General features: G+C 40.2%; 2 protein-coding genes across 2 annotated transcripts; both read right to left on the reverse strand.

Annotated features, from left to right (window-relative positions):
- Positions 1-283: 283 nt before the first annotated feature.
- Positions 284-6929, reverse strand: bsdc1 (BSD domain containing 1). The gene is made up of 11 exons (XM_051393697.1): positions 6772-6929; positions 6111-6165; positions 5325-5441; positions 5010-5177; positions 4624-4678; positions 4008-4123; positions 3793-3861; positions 2808-2892; positions 2237-2725; positions 1963-2066; positions 284-1868 (listed from the first exon to the last, which is right to left on the reverse strand). The coding sequence occupies exons 1-11, from the start codon at positions 6780-6782 to the stop codon at positions 1839-1841; spliced, it is 1299 nt and encodes a 432-aa protein (XP_051249657.1). The 5' UTR covers positions 6783-6929; the 3' UTR covers positions 284-1838.
- A 5525-nt stretch (positions 6930-12454) lies between these two features.
- On the reverse strand, positions 12455-13743 carry olig4 (oligodendrocyte transcription factor 4). The gene has a single exon (XM_051391034.1). It carries the CDS (start codon positions 13547-13549, stop codon positions 12794-12796), a length of 756 nt encoding a protein of 251 aa, XP_051246994.1. The 5' UTR covers positions 13550-13743; the 3' UTR covers positions 12455-12793.
- Positions 13744-15775: the final 2032 nt, after the last annotated feature.

Raw genomic sequence — 15775 nt, forward strand, 5'->3', positions numbered from 1 at the left:
CTTATAGACTTATATTCTTTGGAGCTTTTACTTTTTAAAGTGAAATTCTACTTTATTTATTTGACAGACCTTTTTACTACACACTAGCTAGACAACCTGGATTATAAGCACACATTAGGTGGTGAGTTTTGGTATGAGTGGTGATTTCCGGGGCACTGCTTGCACTGTAATCGAATGTACGCAATGTTCCACTAATTATAATGTTTTTGAAGCTTGGTCTGGTTTTTCTTTAGTAGTAAAATGGCCATACTGGATAATTTCGTAATGCACGACACTAAGCCCATTTGCCATGAATTCTTTAATGACAATGATCATTTGAAAAATATAGTGAAATACTTGACTTAAAAAAAGAAACTTGACAGCTTTGAAAACAGATGTGTGTAGAGTAGCTTTGATCAGCTCAAAGTGTCGATCTGAAGGGAATACACAGCCGAGAATTATAGACATGCAACACATTGTCAGAACACAAAATCCTGAAGAACAGCCAATGTCAAAACATACAACTCAACAGTAATCATCTGCACAATGTTTTGCATGTTATTGCACAGACATGCAATCCAAAGCACATTATACAATAATTAAGCATTTATTTTAGTATAAATATTACATCTCTAGGATTATTTTTTTCTCAGTTACATTACAGATGATGGAAAAGGAAATCAGGAAAGCATGGAGAGTGCTCACGTTGCTTCTCGGTCTACTTGGCACACTGCCTGCTGAGCTATTTCGATCCAAACATGGGCCAGCAGAGAAACTTCAAACGCCACAGATTTGTCATATTCTCCAATACAAGTAAATAACAAGATGCTGCCCCTCAGTTTCAAGCCAAAGAATCCGGTATCATGACACCAAGACCAGTTTGAATTCTCTTTATTGAGTCAAATGCGACTTCTCTCTTAATGAGTGATAATTAATAAATTCCCTCTACCCGATTAAGACAAACGGATAAACAACTCAAAGAAGTGAGACACATAAAAGTGACATGTAGTCTGCAACAAGCTCATATATTTAAATAAATCCTGTGATATGATAGAGAGGGGAAAGAACGGATAATGACACGTTAGTTGGTTGTGTTTCAGACGACTGACTTGTAAGAAAAACATTTGGAGAACATTATCACACTACTGTGTGTTTTACAAGGCCATATATCTAAAGTTGGGAGTGAATCCAAAATGAAGAGTGCTCTATGAAAGAAGGCCAAAACATTTCTTCTCAGTTTGGAGATTCACTTGCATAAGAAAGAAAGGAAGAAAGGGGGCACAGGTAGAATTAAATCAAATCGATCTTCACCGTTCAAAAATCACTTGTGGAGTATTTCATCTTAGAAAGGTGACAAGCAGCATTTGAGTTTATGGCTATTTTGCAGCCTGCAGTTAAGTCATTGCCTAACTTGAAATATACTTGCAACATACATGATGTATTTAATGCCATAAAGAAAAAGGGAAATCAGCTCCTCCCTTGCTGCAGTGAAACATTTCACACTCTTTGACTTGTCACTGCTTGTTCTTAAGCTTTAAGGGTCAGAATGAGAACAACCTCTTTCTATTACTAGTGTCTTATGCTCTCTAAGTCAGAAGAAATAGCCAAGACCTGAGTCATTACCCTCCCTAGCGGCCTATCTGCACTAAACTGACAGGAGCAGTCGAATTCTTATTGCCTTGGTCTTCCCGTTGTTCTTGTCAACAGGTTTACCAATATGGTCCAAACCCGGCGGAAAATCCCCTACTGACGATCATGACATGGTGACAGTGTGGACAAAGAGTTAAAACACGTTAAGCATGGTTCGTCTGCTGAGAACTAGCTTTAATGGTGGGACAGAGTTCGTGTTGCAGTGGCTCTCAGTCCCAGTTCTCCCAGTCTTCGTCCATCTGGTTGAAAAAAAAGGGTGGGGGGTTAATAAAATATTCCTGATTATTTTTATTTTTTATTAAGATTGTGGTAAATGTCACAATGGTAACTTACCTCTCCAGAAGCTTCTATTTTAGAGAGTGCCATTTGGACTTCTTCTTCTGTCATGTCCAGGTCAAAGTCTTTCTCCCAGTCCTCGCTCACGTCGGTGCTGGACCCTGGAGGGGGAAAGACAAATTTGGAACTTTCTATGACCTCGACTCTCCTGCTTCTTCTAAGCCTATTTAGTGGAAAACTGCCATCGCTGAACTTAATCCTGTTTGGATTTCTACTCCCGAACTGTAACAGTAGGACTCTCATTGCCAACTGAAAACAGTTCTCAACGTACCTTTCTTGCCATTGTTAGAGGGCGTAGATTTCCCGCTGTCAGAATTAAGCTCGAACACTCTCAGGTCCTGTGGCCCCTCCTCTTTTGCTGCTTCTGGTTTAGAGGCGGGGGCAGGAGCGCGCACTGATGCCCCATCAACGGTGACCTCTGGCTGGGCTACAGCTTCCACTTGAGCCTCAAGAGGCAAGTCACTCTTTCCAGGCCTATGCTCTTCTTGTGTCTTGTCTGCAACATCTTCCAAGCTAGCTTCTGTCAGTTTCTTGGTCAGCTCCACGGCAACTGGCTCCAGCCGCACCTCCACCTGCGTTGGCAGGCTGACGCTGTCGCTGCTTACTGAGAGGGTGGCACTGCGCTCTTCGCTGGGAGACAGCACAGGGCTCAGCAGAGTTGTTCCTGTTCCTGTCAAGGTTGTGGGCAGCTGGGTGGAGCTGTTGTCCAAGGGCGGTGTGAAGTTGAGATGAGATGATGATGTGGCGCCGAGGAAGTCATCTGACAACAAGGAACACCAGAGTAAGTGACAGGTTTAAAGGTTAATCAGTTTATTAACGATGTAAAACTAAGGATAACATACCCTCCTCCTCCTCCTCCCAGCCCAGCGTCTCTGTGTGTGTGGTCTGCTCTGCCCTCTGCTTCAGTGCCACTCTCCTGGCCTCCTCCTAGAAGACACAATTACAGTCAACTATCAGTGTTTTAAATAATGCAAGAATTTCAATGTGTGCATCATTAGATTGATTAGCAACGTTCTGAAAGTAATGAAAGTTACATTTGTTTTTCTTGAATAAGAAAATGTTAAGGTGGATAAAATTGTTGAATACAGAAAGGTGACATTTATTTCTCCTTGTCAATGGTGTTAAAAATATATATATATTTATATATAAAATATATTTTAGAAACCTGGTTCTATTAAGAACAACATCACCACAGACTGTCTTCCAAAATGACCTCAGAATTGAATCGATACCTCTCTAACACAGCGTTAAACACCAGAATATGATACAGTTAGCTTCACAGAGACTGATTGAAGGTTGCATTCGCTATTTCTGCTTATTTTGAAAAAGTTTTTTGGTATTTGTGTAACACATCAGGTGGTCTGTAAACATTTATTTTAATAATTTACTGTGCAACATCCTTGTAAACAGTGTATCTTTAATGTTAATAAAAAGTGTAATTAATAATAAATAAATAAATGTATAATAATAATAATAATAATAATAATAAAAATAAATAAATAAATGATTAACACCAATACTTTTTCGGTTAGTGTCTTAAGATCATGTAACATATAACCAGTGCCATTGCTTTCTACAGGCAGATGGAGCCACTATACTTTAGACTTCAAGCATGTTTTACATTTTGTATTCTCCCTAAACAAATCAACATTCAGTAGGTTACAAACACCATCTTCCCCTTATTTCAAAGCAGGGAAAATCCTGCATTGTGACTTTGCACTGAAATGATCAATCCAAAATAGGCCAGCAGGTGGCACCCAAGACAATGATTTGGGCTGATGGGAAAGGCTTCTTGACATAGTACATTATATAAAACAGAATGATTACCTGGTCCAACTGGAAGACTTTGTAGAAATACCTCTGCCAGAACTCTGAATGGGCTACAGCTGCTGGCACCTGTGAATAAGAAAAATATATTTTTCTGGTTTATTGCACTTCCATATTTTTATGACATCTAGTTCTTGTCCTTTTTGTTCTTTTGAAACAGACACTTTCAACAAAAGCCAAATGTAACCAAATGTAATTCGGAACAAAAATAATACCATTTTGGTGTAAAGGGCTCGTATAGAGGGACTGTTGACCAAAAGCTCTGAGATTTCTCCTTTCTTATCCTCCAGACTGAAGCTGGACAGCCAGTTGTCAAACTGCTCTGGGGGACCTGCATAAAAATAAGCTCTCATTAAAACGCACTCAAAAGATACCAAAGAACATTTGCAAATTTAGAACGCAAGCATTATCCCATACAGTTTACAATTATCCCATTTTCGTATAAATCCACCAAAATAATCATTCAGCACTGATTAATAGTCCCATGACTAACTAGCATTCAAATGCTGGCTTTGCTTTAAGAATGTTGAACAAAATTGACTTCAGGTTGTGAGGGGAGCTTTTAAGGGCAGATAATAACATTATCGTAAGAAACATTTCTAAAATAGAAAATGAATGTGTAACAGCAGCAAAAGATGCATAGTGTGGATAGTAAGTAATCTTAACATTCACCCGATGGGAAAACATTCAAATAATACCTTACTTAGTATAGATATTAAGTTATCTTAAAAATACAGTATACTATAACATAACCTTACTTGCATAATACAACTAATACAATTCAAACACTCCAGTGGAGGCTTTGCTCTACTTCACTGTGTGTTGTCTTACCATCGGGCTCATTGCAGTATGTAGCAGGGTCAGCTTGCAAACTGTAGAGACGTGCCTGCAGGAAAAAACAAATGTTTAGCTGTGGTGGTTTTGTTTCCACATGCACATCATGTGCTCACTTTCTCAGTCCTGCAGCCTCTTATAAGGAGACAAAATTAAACCTAAATCAGTCCTGAATCAACACTTTGTTTAATATTTTCAAGGAGATTAACCAGAAAGTTAAATTTTCATTATTTACAGAAACCCTGGACAAGTATTATGCCTAGCTCTGTTTTATCATTTAGAAACTCACAGTTTGTCATAAACTCAACCTGTCGTATTAACAGGTGACTATAAAGTGTATTTTTCAGGCAAAAGTACAAGTAGAAATACTGCTCAGTGCCCACCTTAGAGCTGTCGTAAACCTCCGTGGTTCCCGCTGGCGTTGCCACCAATGTGATTACATCACAGTCAATGGTTTTATCAGGTGGTGGAGCAAGCGTGTCTGATATCACCCCTAAGAAACTAGAGAGGCTCTTCTTCACCTTCTCTGTGGTCTCAGAGGAACCTTCCACCTGGAATATACCGTTTACATTTGGTATTTAGCAACTTATACTTGATTCATATGGAAGACATGCATATGACACTGGTCAACTGAACGCAAGCTGTCAGGAGATACTTGGTTAAAATAAACAATGCACAAGGTGAAGGCTGCAACTCACCGCAAGTTTGTTCCTGACAGCAGTGGCTGTAGCCACAATTGAGCAGGTTGTGTCATGTTGCACCACAGTGGAAAACTCAGTCAGGTCTCGCTTTAGGAATTCTAAGGCCTCAGATGACTGCAAAGAAGAAAGTCAAATAATTAAGATCAACATCCAGATTCAGTTTCATCATCTCCATTCTTGTGGCAGACAAGCATGTATATACATAGAACATATAAATTACACAATAATTACAGGTGAATACAGTTCACACCAACAATACATAAAAAGATATGATTAATATAACAAACTTAAAGAAAAGCAGTAAAAAATAACTTTTATCCATGAGTTCTGACTTACTTCTGGCCTTTGAGTAACAGAGTTCGACAACCTTCAGGCATTGTGAATTAATCTATTCATATTTTATTTTCCCTGGAACATCAAAGCTCACATTTCTTTGTACACAAGATGTACAAACCTTTCCTTACCTCAACAATGCTGTGCAACCAGTTTTTATTGACAGAGGTTCAACCATTAAAAAGGTGACAATATATGTGTGGTTAACTTCTCTGGAGTTTAAGTTATTTGTGGGGGAAAAAAACGCCTTTGTTGACTTTCTGTAGATGTATTTACTGAAATGTTTTATGAAATCTAAACGTGAAGGGAGAATTGAGCTTAAAGTTAATTAAATATTCTTAACACAGCAACATCAGCCAAAACATTGTAAATCTGACCAGCTAGTAAACATACAGTTAAAAGTACTAATTTACTCGATGAAGATGATTTTGCTATTATTATTATGATTACCTTTTCTTTGACGGCCTGGAAGCTCTGCTGAAGCCAGCCTCCCCACCAACCTTCTCTGTAATTATACAGACATTTAGAAATGAGCTACAGTCCAACCAAACGGGACAACCGCTGTACGTTCATCAGACGCTCACAACAATGGCTTTCCAGCCGAGCAACACTTCAGACTCACTCACTGTCAGCTGTTGACTTTCTAGAGCTATCTGTAGCTAACTCTCTCAAACACACACACACACACACACACACACACACACAGCGTAGCAAGCTAAGCGAGTTAGCTAACGTCAAATACCAGTGCCACGGAGGCGAACTTGTCGAAACAAGCGACTGGTGCGACTGGTAGGCGGAACATACATGCTAGATGTCAACATGAAACCCGTCTATGTTTGTATTGTTATTTATGTATTGCTGCGTGATTTAAGCTGCTCTACACCACAGCTAACCAGGCTACGCTAACGCTAGCCAGGCTCTGTTTTGGTAAACAAATGCACTTCCTGAACTGATTCCGTGAGCTGTACCGCACAGCGTCCCAACACAGTCACACATCACACCGTACTGGACACACAACACAACGAGGAACACACTATGTGAACGGTGTCGGTGCTCTCTCCTATGTTAGTTGTATTTTCAAACAAAAAGTAATTTGCGAGTTCACTCTCACCCTTCAGCCATCTTCAGACGATGACATCATCAGTATTTACTGAACTCTGACCCCGGCAGCACGGCTTTGAAAAAATACACACGTGATGCAGTATGACTTCCTTTCTGCGATACACACAGATAATAACATTCTCATACACTGAGAGAGATCACTGTTTAAATACTCATCTATTACAGTTTGTAATCAGGAAATGTCTTACAGTCGTTTCGCTATCTATGGTGGCTGCAGAGGATCAAATTAGACGACAGCGCTTAAGACTGAGTGGCAAAAACTACTGTAGTGTGGGAAGTAGACTACCTAAGAGGAGAATGGGAGGACTTTCAGCTGTTCTCTATTGTATTGATGTATTATTAGCAACCAAAAGTCTCCAAAAACTCGTCGTCAACACAGTACATCAAAGACAGGGGTGAACCTAGAGGAATATTCATACAGTGGCAAGAGGGTGGATAAAGGGTGGCCGAAATATGTGTAGCCTATATGATGATTTAATCACAATCAACCACATATCAACATTTGCTTGGAGAAGCCTCCAAATGGAGATATTTAAACTCAAAAACATTACATTACCATTACAATTCGTAAAGCACTGAATAAAAATATCTGATGGTGGCATTATAAATCAATAAATTGTTTTATTTCCAAATCTTCCGAAATTTTACAATACATGTCCTTTTCATTTAACTTAATCAGAAATGTGGCCATAACTGATCATTAAATGACAATTTAATAAAGTTATTTTTTAAATTAATTTAAATTCTAATCTAAACAGCATTTGACTCCAAACTGTGGGGGCAGATGGGGTGGCCAGGCACCCCTCTCTGCCCCTGCAAAGTGATGTCCTCACAGGTCAATTCTGTGACCCCAGCCAAGGTAATTATAAACTAACTAAACCAAATACTAAAAATTTGGTGTGAAAAAAATAGTTAACTGAAATGAAAATAAGAGCTATCTAGACCCTAACTGAAATTATATTGTGTACTCATAAAACTATACAGCAAATGTCATCAAATGTCTCAACACAACAAGCTAAACTAACAAAAAATTAAACTGATCCACTCTGTAAACTAACTGAAACTGAATTGAATACAAAAGTTTAGAACTAATGAAAAATACAAAACTATAATAACTCTAGTGTCAACTGGACATCAGATTTGTGTTTGCACATTTTTGCAACCAAGCTTTTTATGTGATTTCATACAAGTCTATGAAGGTTTGTAGCTCTGCGTGTTTATACAGTGAACGAGTGGGACCCAACAAAAACAGATTTACAAAAACAATGAAAAGTAAAAGTTATTCAAGAAGAGTTAGGCTTTCTTTAAATTAAGTAAAGGTAATTGACTCACTATATATTATAATTATAATAATAATAATAATACAGTATCTATGAAACTAATAGAAAGCTATCTAATGTCACAACTGTGTGATGGTATGTGTGTGTGAATATGTATGGATGGATATATATACTAAGATCAGAAACATCTATACTGGTACTTAACTATTGCTGCTGAGACCCTCATCCACGCTTTCATCACATCCAGAATTGACTATTGCAACAGCATCGTATATGGTACATCTTCCAAAGTCCTTAAAAAACTTCAGGACATCCAGAACTCTGCTGCTCGCCTGCTCACCCATACCCGCTCCCGTGACCACATCACCCCACTGGCTCCCTGTCCAACAACAGATCCAATTTAAAGTCCTTCTCCTCACTCACAAATACAACCAGGCCCCCTCCCACCTTGCAGACCTGCTCCATCGCCACACTCCTTCCGGAAGCCTCCGCTCTTCTGTTGCCAACCTCCTGACTCCACTACTGAGGACCAAGCATCGTACCTGGGGCGACAGAGCCTTCTCCATAGCTGCCCCCTCCCTCTGGAACTCTCTCCCCAAACTAATCCGAGACTGTACTGATCCATCCAACTTCATATCACTGATCAAAACTCACCTTTTCAGAACTGCTTTTAATGATTTTAACAATTAAATCTTGTTGAGTGTTGTAGATATATAATATATATAATATAATATAATTTCTTAGTGTGTTGTTTTTTATTACTTTTTTCTTTTCCTTTTTAACTTGTGAAGTGTCTGTGAGTTTCTTGAAAAGCGCTCTAAAAATTAAATGTGTTATTATTTATTATTATTATTATTATTATTATTATTATTATTATTATTAACTTTATTGTTTATGTGCACTGTGTTTTCTGTTTGGGTGAAGGATAACAAGTAAAAAGGTCAAAAACTGAGTAAAGATCTTTAAATAACAGTTAATATTGATACAATGAAGACAATAGAAGACTCTCATTTCAAACCTGCCCTCGATGTAGGCCCATATGTTAAATGCTCTGCACAGCATGCTTTCTGCTTGATAGTTGAGAACCAGGGATATCCAATGTTAGGTACATTATTGAGTAAATTATTTAATTTAGTAATTTGGAGTTACCATCATACAATTGTGGTGAATTGCATCAAAATAAATGAGGAAAAGCTGTAGCCTAATACTTCCATGAGGGAGACTAACAGTTTAAGCATATGCAAGTTGTTTTATTTTAATTGAAACTCATTTAACCAATAAGCTGCATATGAAACCAAACAAATGTTTCCTTCTTCAGCCATTATATCGGCTAATCAGTGTTTAGCAATTCCAACCTGAATCCCCTCATCAATATCTGCTCAGTACATCTGTGGATGTGCGTGTGAGCTTATGTGCGCACCGTATTGCATATGCGTGTTGACCCCCAGCAGCTGGGCTTTCCCCTCATCAGTATTCTGGGTGAAAAGGGGGTTGTAGGCTTTACTGGGCACAAAATGAAAAAGAACAGGCAACAAGCCTCTGGAAGTGTGTTCTCCCTTAATTGAAGTTCCCCTTTATCCAGACGCTGCACAATGTGTGCTTATGTCCCTGCAATATGTCTCCCCTGTCCAGCTCCACCATCCTCTTAATTGGGTCTTTCAGTCCCCTAATTAACTCTGTCAATGCAGGATTTGCTGAGCCAAGTTGGGACAAGTGCTCCTCTATTGATCAGTATCTGAAGCAGTTAACTTATCCATCTGTTACATGGCCATGGTGTGATAGAGTCGGCTGCATGACATTTAAATGTACAAAAGGGGAATGTGTAATATCATCACTGCCCTCGTGTTGTTAAGGACTTTTGGGTCTTTGATTCTGGCAATTTATGCACATCACTTAAGCAGTAAAGACTTCAGTGGATTCAGTTTTTACTATTTTATCTTAGATTGTGTTTTACTTAGTCTAACATGTAAAGAAAATACAGTCCTATGGTGGTTTATAAGGTGTCATTCTCCTCTGTATAAGAATCTATTGAATTCATTCCATCCACGTCTGTTATGGTTAATAATTTAAAAAAAAAATCTAAAATGCAGTGCTGGGAAGTAACTAAATACAGTTTATGGTATTTGCTCTTTACTCAAGTATTTCCATTTTATGCTACTTAATAATTCCACATCATATTTTAGAGGCAAATTTTTTTCAAATAAAAGCTTTATACAGCTAGTGTTGAACTTGTTTGTAATTCTAGTCCATAACCTGCCTTATTATGTCTTGTTTTGAGATCCAAACACACATTTGTAGACCATATTTAAACTACGTTTGACAGGTTGAGCCACTGCACTCGAAATTAAGATTATCAGGACTCAATTAACAGAAACAGAAATGTCTTTAAGATTAAGTTTTTTGTCGATGGAACTGCTCAACACTGAATAAAGTAGTTAAAACTCCAGCTTGACCAAGTACAACAAAAATGCTGATAATCCTGTGAAATATGACACAATGAAAAGGCTCATTTAGCAAAATGAGCACTTTTACTTTTTTTACATTAATTACATTTTACTGACAATACTTTTGTGCTTTTACTAGGATTCTGAATGCAGAATTTGTACTTGTAATAGAGTAATTTTACATTGTAGTATTATTACTGTTACTTAAAGAATCTAAATACTTCGCCCACCCCTGCTAAAATGAGACTTTTCCGCATCGCTGTGTTTAATTTTCAGACTTACTTGTGCACAACATTATGACTGAAACCAGTGCTGCCACTGCTGGTTAGCGTATGCTAAAGAGCACCATGATGACAGCAGCGGCTGACCATAATGGCACACAGAGGACCTGTCCATATTGTATGATTTAAGAAGCATATCCATTACACATCACACCCACACCCACACACACTCCAGACTGCTGATGCCTCACCGTGGGTTAACACCATCTGGTGCCGATCAGGAAACACCAGCTTTGCACAAGTCAGTGTCTCTAATCATCTACCTAGAGCAAAGGGAGGCCGATCCCCACTAATCTCCACAATGTGTTCTGCTTCCCATTCCCACCTGTGCCCAAATAAAGGGGGGCCTTGTGGGAGGACCCGGGGTCTCTGTGTCAAGGGACCAGGGACCAGGTGACGCTGCAGTGCCTGTCCCACACGACAGAAGCTCCACCGCTTGGTTTGGCTGGCAGCTGCCTCCCCCCACTGAGACATCCCACAGCTGACAATCCCCTAGTACTGACAGGGGCTCTTTTCAGTGTCAATGGCCTCATATATTAGAGCTAACCGCCTTTGTGGCGAGAGAGGGTGTCAGGCCTTTTGGCCCGACAGCGCTTGTTACCATGATGAAATGTAGATTGAATGGAGGGGGTCTGTGTCCCAGGCACGAGAGCTTGGACTCCCCCGGCCTTTGTGTCCCACGCATGGCCATTGTTCAAACCTATTCAGGGCTCTCAGGAGGAGGAGGTGGGGTGGGAGGGAGGTGGGTGAGAATGAGTTACATCTCTTCATTTCTCCCCTGATCTCCAACTCATCTGTCAGCCGTGGGAGGATAAGCATGTATTTTACACGCTTGATTTGTTGCTAAGTGAAGGCCAGCCATTGTTGGCTTGTTTGACTAAACCATGTTCATGGCAATCAGTGTGTATAATAGTTATGTTTGTGGTTTAGTGGATTAATCATTGTTATGAATCAGCTGGAACTATATTTTTTCACACAAATGCAACAAAATTTGATTGCAATCTGTGTTGATAGTGTGTGGAAATATTTACTACACATCTACAAGTTAAAGAAGAAAATCCTGCTTTTATAGAAACTTTCTTCAAACTGACCGCATTATGTCCTCCACTTTAGATTTGCCCTTTGTGTGCTTATATCCATGTTCTTATGAGACAGAGACAAATCGTTGGCCTAGAGCTAAGGACATGGCTATGTCCCTCGGCTGCGTCAGACAAAAGTGACGCGCCTTCCTGGCGCCTGTGTCGTCCTTTCATCTCCTACACCCTGTTGAGGTGAAGATGGATGGTCCCCTGGCTCAAGAACACCACATTCAGCCTCTGTGCTGGCGTATTGTCTCGTCCTTCTGTCACTCTTTGGCTCTTTAGAGCACTTTAGAGGTTAGGCTGTCCAAAGCTGGTTAGCAACCAATGACACCCTTTCCTAAATAATAATTTTTTGCACTGCTCTCCAGTCCTTTCAAGCACCAATAAAACCCTTTCTGTTTAGTGAAAGAGGATGCTTTGATTGTTTTCATAAAGTTGCTGTGTATTTCTATGTATGTCTGAAATCACTTCGGAGATGTTGTAGCTGCATGTTAAAAGGCAATAATATGACAAAACTACCACAAAAAATAGTATATAGTATTGATTTAAAGATGAAATTCATGGAAAGAAGAAGGCAAACAAGAGTTATTATTATAACAAAAATTTTAATTTAGGAAAATAGAAATCCTGCACAATATGACACACCAGTTCCTTTTCTGACAGCGTTTCATCACCACAGATATCAGATAAATTACAGTGTTTGCGACTCTGAAAAAATCCCGGTGCATGTAGAATATTTCTGTATAAACGATGCAGATGAGACCAATGATAAAAAATAGCAGCAGTTTGCATTGTAGAAGATATATACAGTATGTACAAGTTCTGGCACCAGCCATCATTTTAGCAGTTCGTTTAACAATCTTCTGTGATCTTGGTTCACTACGTTGATCCAAACAGCAGAGGTCAGTTTTAAGAGAGTCCTGCTCACTTGGTCATAGACAGGCTGTGTAATGTGGAGGTGGGCAAAGGCTGGCAGAGTGAGCAGGGGCAGGGCATGCCCGGGAAGTGCCTGTAGGAGCCGGCCAGATGGAGGGGGTCCTTGAGAAGGCCCTGGACTGGAGCATGAAAACTCAGGTAGCTGGTGGATGGAGGGGAGTGCGGGGCTGTAGAAGCTGAATGATGCTGGAGAGCTGAAGGCGTGCTGCCCACCAGAGAGTGCAGAGATTGGGCCAGAGGATGTAGAGGGAGGTGGACAGTGGCGGCTGCTGGGGTAATAGTGGGGTGGGCAGCAGTGCGGCTCTGGGCGGCGGCACCTCCATAAACATCTCCCACCAACTTCTTCATCTCATCCAAGGAGCTGGACAGCATGAGGATGTAGTTGCGAGCTAACAGCAAGGTGGAGATTTTCGATAGCTTGCGGACTGAAGGTCCATGGGCGTAGGGCATGACCTCTCTCAGGCCATCCATCGCCTGGTTCAGATCATGCATCCTTTTCCTCTCCCGACTGTTGACTTTCAGTCTCAGGTCTTGCCCCTCTTCCTTGTCAGGGTCAGACCTGTTCTTGCTCTTACCGCCCCCGCCGCAGTGCTCCGTCCTGCCCTGGCCGGCCTCGCTGTCTGCTCTGTTTTCTCTGCAGTATGTCTGGAACATCTTGTTAGAGAAGAAGCTCCCAGCAGAGTCGTCCACCACCAGGTCTGGGGATGAGGAACGGCTGCAGGTGGAGCCAGCGTCGGAATCCATCTTGGTCAAAGTGGGGTACAAATTGAAAAATTGTCCAAAAATACTACCCTAAATGCTAGGAGCTTGAGTTTAAATCCTACGGATGCTTCTTATAGTTCTCTGCTTTGGAGTTCTTCCAGTTCCCTGTAGTGTCTCCACAGTCTCTCAGAGTTTGTGCTGTTCAGTCTGATGATCAGTTTGTCCACAGGAGTGAGTCTGTCTAAACTGTCACCCTCTGGGCCCACTGGGGTGTATTTATACGGCCGGCATAACAAAGGAACAATAAAGCCGCATAATGAGACACTTAGAGTCACAGCCAATTGCAGAAGGGACACAGTCTCCCCCCGCACCTCCTTCCTGCAGCCCCCACTTCACCTTCCCACACCCACATTTAACTCCCCCGACCCTGATGAACCCCCTACACATTAACCAAAACAGGGGTATGTTCACATGGTTTGTTAAGCTGTATACCCAGGATACTCACTTCCATGAACACTGAACAAAGATATGTTGCATGTGTGAAAGTAAAATTGTTCAAGCAAAGAAGTAGTAGAGTATTTCTCTTAGGTTCCAATATTGTTAACAAGGTTAATGTAATTATCCTGATATGTTTTCGATAGATATTTTTTGATCCATCGAGATACACTATAATACAGGTGCAACGTATACTCACCATATACAGACATTAAAAGTGAAGCAAAAGTGAGAGTTTGAACCATAGAGCTGCTTAAGAGTGAACCACATTTTTATTGCCCCTGTTCCATAACACCAGATATATGATGCCTTGAAGGCCCAATTTACATATGGTATCCATGAGACACTTCGGAGAAAGGTATGAAGCACCATATGAGGCGCTTAAACATGTAAAGAGCAGCTTTAATGGCGGACTAGCTACAATTCAACAAGGAGCTCAAGACAAAAGGGGTCAGATAAATTTGACTCGGCTCCCCAAACAGTCTGTGAAATCACATCACTATCACTGGAAGGGGGTCCTTCAGTTGGGGAGGAGGTAGTTAAAAAGATACTAAAGAGTGGGCACAGCATTGTCTTTACCTAATTCAACCGTAAAGCCACAAGCACTTTCTCAGGTTTCTTTCACAGTTGCTTTAAGTATCACACTCGTCTTTCTCTTGATATGAAATGGCAGCTGTCAGGAGCGTGAGGCAAACTTTAAAGGAACTGCATCTCAGATAGAGAAGTTTCCATTTATGCCATAGAAATTCCAACCAGGCTAAATGTCCAGCATGTATCTTGTTGATCTAATCTGGTGGCTGGATCAAGCTGACTCTTCAACATTTCTCTCTGCGGTGTTCAGAGGCTGGATTTCACTGCTTGGGCTCAGGAATTTCCTGCTGGCTTCTGCCAAGCAAAGCCTCCAGTGAGTCAGTACTAGAGGGCCAGCAGTTTGAAAATACAATAACACTCTGCTCATGTGTTACACCATCCTGGATGGTAAAAAATGATGTTCAAAACAGTATTGAACCTTGGATGCAGCATTGATTCTTGCCTGGAGCATAATAATTGCACAGCGATTATATAAGGTTTTATTCAGATCAAATGGAAGAAACATTTTAGAGGCGTCAGGGCTTGAATGTGTTGTTTCCATCATCTGTCTGTCAGCTCATGCTATTCTCTTCTTGGTGCAGGGGGTTTATATTTACCCAACATGTGACTAATAACCCACCCTTGACACCACTATCAACATTCCTTCCTTAAAAAATATTATTTACAAACTATTAAAGTAAACTATTACTCTGTATTGATTCAAAATTTGCAAGAGAAAAACAAAAAAAACATTGATATATTTTTCAAAACACAGCACACTCAAATCCCTTCTATCACATTATACTTAGAAATAACACAAATCAGTTTCAGAGTCAATCTGTGTTTAACTTTAACACATCCATCCATGAATTCAATGTCCCATTATTCTCCATGAAATTCTGTTATTTGAGAAAGAGGTGCTACAAAAATGGCTTCAAGACTAACTCCTCAATTAGCACTCGTAGGCTGAATGTATAGTGTAAGCTTGTATGTGTTCTCTTATATTCAAGAGAAGAGACCGGATGATTTCCATGTAATGTGCCGCAACTGGATCAATCTCTTTTGTGCATCTCATGGTACTTTTTTTTCTTTGTTCTATTTATGCGTTTCCTACATATCCTTTTCCACATAGACATGTAAAGAAATAAATCACACCCTTTGCGTTGTATGGAATAACTCCAGTTGTGTTGTTATATTGTGTGC

This window comes from Dicentrarchus labrax, unplaced genomic scaffold (genome assembly GCF_905237075.1).
Source record: "Dicentrarchus labrax unplaced genomic scaffold, dlabrax2021, whole genome shotgun sequence".
Lineage (NCBI taxonomy): Eukaryota > Metazoa > Chordata > Actinopteri > Moronidae > Dicentrarchus > Dicentrarchus labrax.